Below are 13,701 nucleotides of genomic sequence, written 5' to 3' on the forward strand. Positions count from 1 at the left end.
TGACCCGGTTCGAGCAAGATGTGCCGAGGGCGTGGTTTCACTGGTAGTTGAAATTGCGTAGTTAATTAGGTAAATTGGCTATAGACAAATAGACCCTACGCTATGCGGTTGAGTTATTGGCGTCCACAGTCGGTTAAGCGACCCGCGCGTCACGGAATTATCCGGAGCGACGGCCTAAAATTCTGCGGAGTCTGGTGGGAGACGACGAACGTCCCCCACCTCGTGGTCGTTCTCGCCACTGACCCCCGGCCCGCAACAATAAATAAATATATATATATATATATATATATATATATATATATATATATATATATATATATATATATATATATATATATATATATATATATATATATATATATATATATATATATATATATATATATATATATATATATACAGTATATACAGACACACACACATACACACACACACATCCGTATGTGAAACACAAATACCCACTCACATCTCTCACCTATGGACAGAGGGCATAACCAATTAGCTTTCACGTCATCAATTAATCCCAATTGGCTGGGATTATATAAATAACTTGACTCCTCCCATGCTCTTCTTGCTGAAGAAAGCTGCATAAAGCAACCATGAAAAGTGACACAATGTAAACCCTTTGCTGTTTGAAACCACAATGTTTTTCATACCTTGTGCTCATTTGCATCAGTCCCAGATATGTCCCACCCATTTGTGTTCAGAAGAACCTCATCCAAAAATACAGTACATTCACCGGTAGAGATCCATTGGGGGTTGTGTAACACATGTCCATCCACTCTGGCCTTCCACTGGCTCACATGGTCAGGAGTTTGCAGGACGAGCATTTGTCCATTTGGCAAGCGGAGAAAGTTCTCCAAGTCGTTTGTTGTGCAGAGGCACAGCCCTTTCTCTCAGTTACTTTTCCAAGTATTTTTGGCTTCTTTCAGAAGCTTGGCGAGCCATTCCAAGTAACAATCCTTATCCTGGACACAATATATTTTGTTTTGCCCCGATCTCTACAGGTTCTTGGGGGTTCTACGCATGCGCACCAAGCATTCTTGACATATGTCATATCAAAAGTGCTGGATTTCACCAGGGAGTTCACAAGGGGTGACAGGACATTGTGGCAACCCGGTACTTCAGAAAGGAGGTGGTTACAAGGGGATATGATAATGTTTAAGATAATGAAGGGTACAGACAAAATAAGTGTAGAAGAGTTTTTCAACAGAATGGAGAATGATGGATCAGGGGATGTAGCACCTGAGAGTACATTGGAGAGTTATGAGGTTGAGTAGCAAGCCAGGAGGGGTTTCTCACCCAGAGTCGTTCATGCGTGGAATGGTCTCTCCGGAAAGGTAGAACTTATATCTACCGTTTCTATCTTATAGAAACGGTAGATAAGTTTAAATTTGAGTTACATAGGTGCCTCAAAGCATTGGAGATAGTAGGGTACATGGATACTCATGGTACGCACCAATATCATACACAATGCATGAACAAGCGATCAATGCTCTCTGTGACGTGACACTTAGCAGTGTGTCTCTGTGACGTATGACGTATGATAACTGGCAGACTGAGCTTCGCAAACCTCCACTACATGACAAACATTGCAGGAAAATGACAGGTCATAGTCCAAACCAAAGTAACCTCGCCACGACACACCCAGGAGTACCTCCCGCTTTCCCTCGACAAATGAGGGGCGCACGTGACACTTCAGGGAAGAGTTTTATTTTAAAAATAAAAAAGCAACTATCCCGGAGTAAACCGGAGTGGATAACAGATCTTTCTCGGAAAAAAAAGAGAATGACCAAAATTGACCAAAATCGGAAAGAATCTGATTGTTTTATGCTCATTGAGTAATTGTTGTCCGGTCTTTCGGTCGAGATTTGCACATTACAGTTTTACACCGTTGGCACGTTGACTGCGGCGGTGTGGCGGTCGGCGCTCCACGAGGGTTTAATATTAACCGGAATTTTCAAAATAAATTACAATCGACAATTGCAGAGTGAAATTTGTCCACATAAGTGCGGCATTAAAAACCTAATCGTAACATGACAAATTATTTCGAGTTCCTGACCAGATAATCAGATCGAGACTCCAACGCACATTCACGAGAGAATGCCGTCCATTTGGATGCCATTTCGTGGACGGACGTGATGACGTCACTTTGGGGGCGTGGCGTGCACGCATTTTCGATGCCATTTCGTGGAGGGACGTGATGACGTCATTTGGGGCGTGGCGTGCACGCATTTTCAGTGGTCGGTTCGTGAGCGCTCAGAGCATAAATGAAAGTAGAAGAGCTCGTTAATTATTGACGAAATCACTTTGTATTCATTTCTGTTTTCTTCATTCGATTTTTTTATCTTTACAGCAGCAGTCAAAGGTTCACGACGTTTTTCCCCGTTCCGTAAGTTGTGGTTCACCGTTGTTTGTGGTGTTTCTTCATGATGAGTATAATTTGAGTTTGTGGTGGAGGAGGAATATGTTGCCGGTCGTTGATCGTCCGAAAAGGAGTGTATAAGTAAAGGCTCGTCAGGCTGTGTTTCCATGTCCGTTTTTGCTTGAAAGAATCGCTTTCTATGACGTACAATGTGTTCTTCGATGTTTGTGCATGCGGGGTAGTAACGTCATGTATTTACTACAGAAACCTCGTCCTGCTGTTGAACATACCCCCCCCCCCCCACCTCGAGAAAACCAACCAGGGCTGTGTTCAGTTACAAAGCCAGCTGTTTCATAACGGTTTCCAGTGGGTGCAGTGTTTGCTTTGAGTGCTGAAGTCACGTGGTGAGCAGTCCACAACAAACCTGGTAACTGTATGAACACAGCCCTGGTTCATGTTATCTCGATTACACGTGCACCAATATAACTAGTTTAACACTTTATATCATTACCTCCGCCACCAAAGGTGGACAAACATTATTAATTTCCGGAATCCTTCGGATTTCGGCAATTATGTTGGTCGGTTGTGTGTGTTGGGTAGTCTATCTCGTCGGAAAAAATGTTTTTTTTTCAAAAATAAAATTGAAATTTGTTCTACCCTTATCACTTTTTCCGTCGATATGTCGAAAGTGATATATGAAATATATATCACTTTTTTTAAAAGTGATATATATATTTTTTTCCCCACCGTTGAGAGATCAGACCAAAAACGATAAACGGCAGATATGTCAAAAAGTTGTGGATGAATTTGGACGAAACTTGGTGGGCAGGTTGGGTATCTAACAAGGCCTTGATTTGATTTTGGTGAAGATCCGAATCTGGATCAGGATCTGAGAATTTCAAAAGTGATTCTTCACCATTTAGTGATCGGGCTAGAATGACATAGAGCAGGATATCTCAAATTATCAACAGATTCGGATGAAACTTTGTGGATGAGTTGGATAGGTGACAAGAACAAGCCGATTAAATTTTGGTTCAGGTCCAAATCCTGATGCGGCATATCAGTGGGATACAATACGTAAACTAATCAGCCTTGTGGAGGAATGTGCTCTACCGAGTGCCCTTCCAGTTAATTATCAAACTTTTATATTCACAATGATACACACAAGGAACTTTGCACAGGAGGAGGCCATTCGGCTCGATCTTTCTGTGCAGCACCAACCCTAGTATAATCACCCATCCACACACACACAAACTAGAGGGGGAGCACTCTGTCGAGTGCAAAACCTCCGCCACAAATACTGCCAGGTCACTCAAGTGAACCTGATATCCAATTCGTTCAATTTGACGTCATCAGTGCTCAGAGTTATAGTTTGCAACTTTCCCTTTTACTTTTAACTTTTACATACTCTATTCATTCGTCATAACTATATTCCTTGAGACAGAAATTGATTTTACGTGGGTATATCCAACTGAAGTTCCAAAATCAGCCGCATTTATAATTTTGGCATGTTTTTTTTTTTGTTGGAAATCACTTATAACATGCAGAAATGCAAAAAAAAACAAAAAAAAAAAACGAAATTTTGTTGAAAAAAAAAAAAAAAGCTGCAAATTTTTTTTTTTCTCTAACAATTTTTTTTAATTTGGGGGGGGGGGTTGGAAATCACTTGAAACATGTAGAAATGCAAAAACAAAAATTCATATTTTTTTCAAAATGGCCGCCATAGCGGCCATATTGGACTTTGGACCAAGTCCAAAATCTAATGGCATGATCCTTGGACCATACCTAATCCCCCCACCAGGTTTCGTCGAAATCCGTCGGAGTTTTTCCGTAATACTGTTGACAAACAAACAAACAGACGGGTGAAAACAGTAACCTCCGTCCATCTTCGATGGCGGAGGTTAACAAATATCCCTACACCCCTCTATCTCCGATGCATCGAGGTACCTATCCAAAACCCATTGAAACTTTGACATCCCCTCCCCCTCCGCTGACACTACTTTTTGGGGAGACCATTCATGCATTAACCACTCTGACTGACAAACACTCCTGGCTTAAAACCGTCATAACTCTCATCTTCTTTACCCTCAAGCTATGGCCCCTGGTCTCTGTCCACTCTGCTAAAAGCTATGGCCCCTGGTTTCTGTCCACTCTGCTAAAAAAAACTGCATTGCACCTATCTTGTCGACACCCTTCATTATTGTAAACATCTCTTTTAGATCCCCTCACAATTTGCTCCTTTCTAATGTATAAAATTGTGTACCACCTAAAACCCTGTTAGCTTTACCTTTAGCTTCATGACACTCTCCTGTCTACTTATCCCCCTATATCTATTACCATCCCCCAGATCCTTCTCTTGTGTGACGCACTCCAATAAATTACCCCTTGCATCATGTAATCTCTAGTTTTGTTATTCCTACTCATCCTCATCACCTTACGGGAGGGGATGGAAAGGAGTGGGAGGGGAGAGAGGAGAGAGGAGAGAGGAGAGGACGGGGAGAGGAAGCTGGGAAGTCGGAAGGAGTTGGGGGGGGGGGGAGGCAACACCTCAACAAATGGTTCTGTGCACTGCAGAAGAGACAGAGACAAAGGGAGAGGAAGTGAGAGTGCGAGGGAGGAGGAAAAAAAAAAAGAGAGAAAGGTGAGGTTTGTAAAGAGAATGATGTGTTTTGCTTAATGACCGAGCACACAAAAAATACTAATTTCAGAACAGCTGTCACACACGTACACACACACACACACGTACACACACACACACGTACGTACACACACACGTACACACACACGTACGTACACACACACGTACGTACACACACGTACACACACACACACACGTACACACACACACACACGTACATACACGTACACACACGTACGCGTACGCACGCACGCGTACACACACACACGTACACACACACACACGTACGCACACGCACGCACACGTACGCGCGCACGCACGCGCGCGCACACGCACGCGCGCACACGTACGCGCGCACACGTACGCACGCACACTCATTTTCTCATTGTGATCGTATAATTTATTTTGTCTTCCTACCTCTGGTATAGAACCGTGATATCGCAGTTGAAACTTGAAGAGCGTGCACAAAGTTGTTTCACCACGCAATGCACGTAACGTTTACAGAAACTTTTGAAAGTGAAATGTTTAATTTTTATTTGTATTTAGGCCTTGGTTATTTTATAACTTGGTTTAGGAATCCGCCGACGGTATATTTGCCGAAATGAAATATAAATATAAAACATTTTTTTTTTTGCCTTTTATATTTATACATTTTCCTCCGAAGTTGCAAAAGTTTCAAAACCCGAAATGTAAACGTCGGCTTTTATTTTCAAAATATAATTTCGTGCGCCAAAATGCCGAGTCACCTTTAACCGAGCTGCGCAGTCGTCTTCGGTCATGGCGTCTGAGCAGTCGCCAGCGTGGTTCAGATTGATTGTGGTTTCTGGGGCGAAAGTGATTGTTAAGAAGTATGTCAGCGGTATCAATTCGAGTGACTGTATTGGTGATTTAATCATGCAACATCTTGACGACGAATATGCTGACCGAACGATTGCATCAATTCAGTGCAGCAGCAGGGATGATTCGCAGGCTACTCTCGATCGTGCCGATTTTGTTTCCATTGAAAGTTGTACACCGCTGTTCGTATTGAAAGATTTCAGTGCCAAGTACGTCAAAGTTTCCCTGTGAGATGCTGATATTCAGTCTTCAACGGACCAGAAATCAGCCTTTGATGTGCTCATTGGGATGGGGAGACGGTACGATCAGTTGCCCACTGAAAAGTAAGAACGGATTATGGCTCTGATTGACCGTTTTGAGCGTGTTGACTCCGAGTAGACACCTTTTTTAAAAATCATATCCAGCACTATGCACTGGTGTGCATGCACACATCTACGACTTGGACAGTCATTTTCTCAGCATTGTTTCCATTTGTTTAATGATCCAATAGGTTTTGATAAGAAAAACATGCCAGACTATATTGTAAAAACAAGTTTTAATTGGTTCACGAAAAAATAAGTGACCACTATATTCGTTATTGGTGTGTGTCTGTCTGTCTCTCTGTCCCGAGCATAGCTCCGTGGGTTTTGATCCGATCCTGATAAAATTTTGGTGGGAGGTTTATATCATGATCTAGTTGTTTTCCTGAGAATGGGCGTGGCTCCGCCCATAAAACATGTTTTTAGGGGGTAGCCGATTTCAATTTGCATCTTCTCCGAGGGGGTTTGTCAAATCTGGCAGGTGTTTCGGTATTTGGTTAGCCCAATGGCATCTGCATAGCCCCACGGAGCTCGTTTTTTTTATTTATTTATTTATTTATTTATTTATTTATTTTATTTTTTTCATTTTAGTCACAAGGTCACGAACTTAGAAATTGCGAATTTTGACATAAAAATCATACGACCGCCCAAACTTTGAGAGCTAGGATGACAATATGTTTTATGCATAATCTTGAAGTCATTCCCCACCTAAAGTCTTGAAACCATTTTGCTCTATCTCGAAAACCTTGCCCGTGGCGCCCTCTTCAAGTTTGTTTTTACGCTGATTTCATCAAAGTATGGATAATCCGAAGAGTGCGAAATGCCATATAGCCTATATGACGTTATATTGTTCCTGGAATGTTCCAGAGGAAGTTTTGCACCAAAGGTCATAATCCTTGACCTTTGACCTTTAAAGTTCACAAAGGTCAAATTTTCAAAGTTGTGGGAATCGAACTGGGTTTTCAACCTTCTTCGCCGAACTAACTCCAATAAGCTATAGCACGTATCCTGTTTTCTTATTTTAATGTCCACAACATTGTTTTGTGACCCTTAAAGGTTATGCAAAGGTCAAATTTTGAAAGTTGTCGAACGAAACTGGGTTTTCGACATTTTGCAGCTAATAACCTGTCACTCGTACCACATCATGTTGATCATTTTTATAACTTGGTCAAACATTATCACATTGTCTCATCCTTGACTTCTGAAACGATCTACATCGTCAAATACCACTTGTGAACAATCGTCGTCTTCAGACTTGTCCTTCTTTATTGTTTTTCACATCAGATGATACAGTGAACATGGGCATCCTGCATTTGAACTTTGATCTTCCATCTTCAATGTTTTCTTGGATCCTCCTGGTCCAGGATTTATATCCCCCCCCCCCCCACCTACCCTTGTCTTTTCCATGGAACATCCGAAAAAATATATTTATATTTTGACCTTCCGACCCTACATTTCAGCTGAAGAACTGCGTAAACCAAGTCATAAAATAACTAAGGCCTTACCTGCTGAAGTGGTGGGTCCTATAATGGAAGAAAAAAAAAAACCGGAACGTCGTGGAAAATACATTTCACATTTTCAGCGAACCAGCCACCGCCTGTTTCACCACAGAACAACACATGGCCAACTTCGCACGCGAGTGGCTCCTGAACTTTGTTCAAATCAATCGACATGCAGTCTTCAATGGCAGTGTGAATATTGTAGAGTGCTTGGCAAGTGGCTTAAGCACTCCAACGGAACGGTTGATAAACGGCTCGCTTGGCACGCGGTTAGCAATCACCAAACTGTTATATTAAACATACACCTCCCAGACTCTGGAGATGTCCGAAATGTCAAATATGCTCAAATTGGACAGATGAATACTGTTTTTTTTTTGGAGTCAGAACTGCTTGTAAGTTCTATTCTAGAGCTTAGATTTTATAATTCTGTTGAGTTGAAGAGATTCTCGAGGTTATGGCATGTGCAAAAATGAAATAAAGCCACGAACGCTGCCGTCTCCAGGCAATTGTAAGCATTGCAATGTACCCAGCGATTCGTAGCTATGATGAACAGGCATTCGATAACACTGAACAACAAAATTTTTTTACTGGAGATGTGTAAAGTGATTTAGACTAATTTGGGTACGCTGATTTCAAAAATCATAACCGTTTTGCTGTATCACGTCAGGATTTTCAGTAACAAATATTCCCATTGCCTAGAAGTCAGGATTTCAATGAAATTTACATATGTCTTTAACATGTCTATTTCGTACAATTGTTGTTAACTTGTGTTATATTTCTTTCTTTCAGATAAAGATGAGTAGGCGTTCCTGTACCAATCATCCTGACAACTTCTGTTATGTCTGTGGTCGGTATACCAAAAAAGATCAACAGCGAAGTATATCTACAGCAGTGAAAATGAAGGCCGCCTACTTTCACTACTTCGGGTGTAAGGTGGGGACCAAGAACAGAGCTGGGCACCACACATCTGCTGCACAAGCTGTCACACAACCTTGACTCAGTGGTTGGTGGGCAAGCGCGCGAGCATGCCATTTGCGGTGCCCATGATATGGCGTGAGCCGCAGAATCATCATGATGATTGTTATTTCTGCTGCACAAGCATCGCCGGCTTCAACAAGAAGAATAAAGGTCACATCAAGTACGCTGACTGCGTCTCTGCTCGTAAACCTGTGCCTCATGATGACGAGAACCCCGTTCCAACACCTCCAGCTGATCAGAACATAGCTGTAAGCAGTGGTGAAGAGGATGGTGATGATGAACCTTTTGAACCCGACACTCAAGAATCACACCTTCTGAACCAGGGAGACTTAAATGATCTTGTAAGAGATCTCTCGCTGTCAAAGGCGAAGGCAGAGCTGCTTGGATCAAGGCTGCAGCAGTGGAATCTACTTGAACCTAACACCAAGATATCCTTGTTCAGAGCACGTCACAGAGACATGGCTGAGTTCTTTGAGATGGAAGACACGATGACATTCTGCAGTGACATCAACGGTCTGTTGAAAGAACTTGGGTGTGATCACGATCCTGCAGACTGGCGCCTCTTCATCGACTCGGGGAAGAACAGCTTGAAGGCTGTTTTGCTCCACAATGGCAACGAGAAACCATCAGTCCCACTGGCTCACGCGTTCGGCATGACAGAGACCTATGAGACTATGCGGAAGCTGCTTGATTCCATCAAGTACAATGACTTCAACTGGCACATCTGCGGAGACTTGAAAGTGGTGGCGCTGTTGTTAGGGCTGCAGTCAGGCTACACGAAATACATGTGCTTCCTTTGTCTCTGGGATAGCAGAGATGACAAGAATCACTGGACGAAGAAAGATTGGGAAGAGCGAAAAGAGCATGTACCTGGTCGACACAACGTGAAGCATGTCGCCCTTGTCGACCCAGCCAAGGTTTTCCTTCCACCACTCCACATAAAGCTCGGCTTGATGAAAAGTTTTGTACGGGCAATGGATCTGAATGGGCGTGGGTTTTTATACCTCAAGGAAAAGTTTGGCAACACCTTGTCGGAGGCCAAGATCAAGGCTGGTGTCTTTGTTGGACCGCAAATCCGACAGATTATGAAGGACGAAACTTTTCCGACAACTCTAAACCCCAAAGAGCTGGCAGCGTGGAGGAGCTTCAAAGCTGTGACGGACAACTTCTTGGGGAACGAGCGCGCGGACAACTATGAAGAAATAGTGCAGCAGCTGCTGGAGTCCTTCAGGAAACTTGGCTCCAGGATGTCCCTGAAAATCCATTTCCTACACCAGCACCTGAACTTCTTCCCTGACAACTTGGGAGCAGTCTCGGACGAGCACGGCGAGCGATTCCACCAAGAGATTTCACTCATGGAGACGCGTTACCAAGGGCGGCACAACCCGAACATGATGGGCGATTTCTGCTGGTTCCTGCATCGTGAAACTGACACAGAGCAGGACAAACGCAAAGCCAAATGCCTAAAGCATTTTTAATTACATTCTAGTGGAGTTTTTCTGTAATTTCTATAATTTTGAAGCATTCATGATGAAATAAATGAATAAATGAATTTTTGTAAATTTCATTGAAATCCTGACTTCTAGGCAAAGGGAATATTTCTGTTCCTGAAAATCCTGACGTGATACAGCAAAACGGTTATGATTTTTGAAATCAGCGTACCCAAATTAGTCTTAATCACTTTACACATCTCCAGTAAAAAAAATTTTTTGAAATTTGTTGTTCAGTGTAATATGAGTGAGGAAAGTAAAAAAAAAAAAATTATCATTAAGAAACTAATGCGGCCTGTTTCAAGTCAATTCATGGTGGAACAGGCCAAAAAACATGGCGGCTTCAGGCCCCAGTGAAGTTACCTTGGATACGCCTTAAGACCCCGACGAGCGAGGTGGCCGAGGAAGTGCCTGATTAAGGATATAATTAAATATGGCCGCTAATTATCTTCAAAAGGGGTGTTTTAATTAACCCAAACCCCCAATTTTGAGTCATGCACTTCTTTGGAGTTCTCTTGGTATGCATGCAAAGTTTCAGGCTGCTAAGTTTTTTTTTTTATGGTTTTGGAGTTATGGAGGAGACACGCACACGCACACACACTGAACCACTGACCCACACACACTGCCTTTTATTAGTATTATTGCTTTTGTTAAGCAAGTTAAAACATGTTATTGCAGTAACCCTGACATGTAATTCTGCGTTCGCAACTCACCAAGTTGTGTTGTCAGGATAAAAAAGTAATTTTAAACAAATAAATAAATAACACTAAAGTTTACTTTGACATGTGTGGGATTCTGATGAACTTGGTGTTGTAGTTCCTGAAGGTTCATTGTTAATTTTCCCTTCTGTCTGGTATGCAGAGTGGGGAGGAAGAATGCAGGCAGTTGTCCACAAAGCGAGGGAAGCCTTTAAGTCGGGTCGAACTCTCCCCTTGGAATTTCGAAAGGAGCAATTGCGCCTGTTCACCTGTCTGCTGGACGAAAACGAGGAGGCCATTTGTGAAGCACTGGCAAATGATCTTCACAGAGTATGTGTATTTTAATGGTCTTACAAACTGTTAATTCAGACCTTGTAAAAAAGGAATAGCTATTACTGACATTTGTTTTGAGGATTTCTTGTGTGCAGCGGATAGGCACAGGAATAACAGTTGATGTGTACGCAGCCTGATGTTGTGTTGTGTTGTGCTCCGGCTCATTGCCACAAAAGTCGCACACAGAATCCATTTGTTACGAGCTGATTCCATTACGGAATGAACTGCAAAGTGCGCTGCAAAACCTCCATATTTGGGCGGCTGCAGAGTCTGTCCCCGGCTCGTTGCTCACCATCGGCACATCGGTATTCAAGAAGGCCCAGCCACTGGGATTGTCTGCCGTGTTCGGAGCCTGGAATTATCCAATGGCACTCACTTTGATGCCGCTTGTTGGGGCGATTGCTGCAGGTAATTGTCGTGACTTGTCTCGTTGAAGACTTTGCATGAAAAGATAATTTTCTGTGAATCTTGGTATGTACCTGAAGAGAGGCAGATATGTAAGTTGATGATAGAAAAAAGCAGAAAACCAATTTTCACCAAGATTTAATCCTCCATCCTGATTGTGTTAAGAAATATCAGAATAGATGGATAAAGTCATGTGGAATTTGTTGTAGATCCATTTTGGCCATCTTGAATGTCATTGGCAACTATTAAGAGGAGAACGTTATGGAAATAATTAGCCGGTGCATGGAGGAAAATATTACGGAATGTTGAGGTTATGGTTTGGAAAATATTTTCCTGAATTAGCCCTTTCCCAACACACCTGCTGAAGCTCTGAAGCTTAACGAGGCAGAAATGCTGTGGCTTGCATCCAAATTGGAGCTCTGAAGCAACAGTCTTCAATTTCGCGAGAATAAACTTTGTCTTTCAGCTCTTTTGTAAGTGTTGACTAAACCTTACTTTTCACTGTTGAATTTTCTCTCAACACTTTAGCATTATTTGCCAAATATATGATGATGGTAATTGTGACCCGAATATGCACCTGAGAATCCCAGCAAGCAATTTCAAATGATAGATGGAAGTCTCAAATTGATGAGTTGACCATAAATTTTTTTTGACAAGAAAAGATCCACAGATTGTTGCAAGAACGCTGTTGATGCTGAGTTTGTGACTTTTTGATTTGTTTTTTTTTTTTAATTTTGTTACGTAGGGAACGCTGCAGTTGTTAAACCCTCGGAGGTCGCGGAACACACTGCAAAGTTGATGCAGAATCTTCTTCCGCGTTACCTGGACAAGGTGATTATGTTGCTATGTAGAAATGTAACCTCGATGCTTATCTCTATCTACTTACTTTGTAAGCATTGTTGTGGATACAACTTGGCTTATTCCCATGGTTTAGTTGATGGAACAATTTTTGAGAAACTCGCCATTCCGACGGTTCACATATGGACGCATCGCCACTTTTCAGCCCTTGTCCTACGTAGTATATAATTGCAATGTAAGTGTAGTGCTGGTTGTGGAATGGGTTACTTTTGTGTTCACATTGAGCTACTGTGTTTGAGAATATTCCAAAAATGGTCGAATACTTTAGTACTATCCTCTCCTGTCAATCCAAAACATCCTCTTCCTTTTTCTCCTCATTCCCCAACATTCCTTTCTTTTATACATCATCCCTTCATTTTAGTTTTCATGTTCTGTTACATACACACCTTCTTTTTGATTCAGTCATACCAATGATTACATCGAATACTCTAATAAATAGATGGCACTTTGATGACACAATGTGTGGCAAGTTAACGTCTCTTGCTACGAGGATTAATCTATACTATGAGGTGTGTGTGTGTGTCGGGTGTTATCTCCATTTGCAGGTTTCAGAATGTGGAACGGAGCCCTCACAGGTCTCAAAGCGTGTGTGTGTGTGTGTGTGTGTGTGTGTGTGTGTGTGTGTGTGTGTGTGTGTGTGTGTGTGTGTGTGTGTGTGTGTGTGTGTGTGTGTGTGTCGCCATTTTTCTTTTCTTCAGAGATGGCTGTACAGATCTTCGTCAAACTTTCAGAGGCTCATCAGCGAGTTTTTTTGCCCAAAAAAAGTTTCTTAAAAGTTTTTTTTAAGTTCCATTTTTGGGGATTGTTGCTTAATTGGTCTATTGTGCCTTCATAGCTTGGTGAAAGGTAATATTAAATGGTCTCCAAACCCATTCCTTTGTGAGTGTAGGGAAGTGTTTTTTAGGCACCCACAAAAAGAGAAAAAAATTGATTTTTTTTTTTTTTTTTTTTTTTTTTTTTTTTTTGTATACCTTAGTCGAGGCTCGTATGAGAGCTAACACACAACTCACAGCAAGGAGGCATGAGACAAGAGGGGCGGGAGTGGAAGGGACAAAACATTGGGGAAAAGACACATTGGGTGAACTGTGGAAGGGAGAGGGATGGGGATGGGACGGGGAACATGGCGAGGGGAAGATGGACATTAAAGGGACTTTCAGGAAGGAAAGCAGGAGAATTGAAGGAAGTGGGCTTGGGTGGATTATCGGGGGTAGAAAAGATCGAGGATTTGGATGGGGGAAGATAAGAGGTGGTGGTGAACAGCTGTTTTGAAAGCCTGGAGGGAAGAATGGGAAAGAATAGAG

At 42.2% G+C, this 13,701-nt stretch overlaps 1 protein-coding gene across 7 annotated transcripts in view; it reads left to right on the forward strand.

The window, feature by feature from the left end:
• Positions 1 to 13,701, forward strand: part of LOC147010829 (aldehyde dehydrogenase, dimeric NADP-preferring-like) — a 52,888-nt gene that overhangs the window by 31,058 nt on the left and 8,129 nt on the right. For 2 of the 7 annotated variants that reach the window (XM_085859964.1, XM_085859963.1), the window contains exons 2-4: positions 10,968 to 11,134; positions 11,314 to 11,545; positions 12,288 to 12,373. In XM_085859964.1, the coding sequence (XP_085716090.1) occupies positions 10,968 to 11,134; positions 11,314 to 11,545; positions 12,288 to 12,373 (485 nt within the window). Of the gene's footprint in view, positions 1 to 2,249; positions 2,393 to 2,527; positions 2,770 to 4,939; positions 5,007 to 5,431; positions 5,491 to 10,967; positions 11,135 to 11,313; positions 11,546 to 12,287; positions 12,374 to 13,701 lie in introns of those variants that run through there. The other 5 variants (XM_085859966.1, XM_085859967.1, XM_085859968.1 and 2 more) reach the window with 5 other exon arrangements.

The sequence above is a fragment of the Eptatretus burgeri genome, chromosome 16, assembly GCF_056783735.1.
Source record: "Eptatretus burgeri isolate ZD-2024b chromosome 16, Ebu_testis_v1, whole genome shotgun sequence".
Taxonomy (NCBI): Eukaryota; Metazoa; Chordata; class Myxini; order Myxiniformes; family Myxinidae; genus Eptatretus; species Eptatretus burgeri.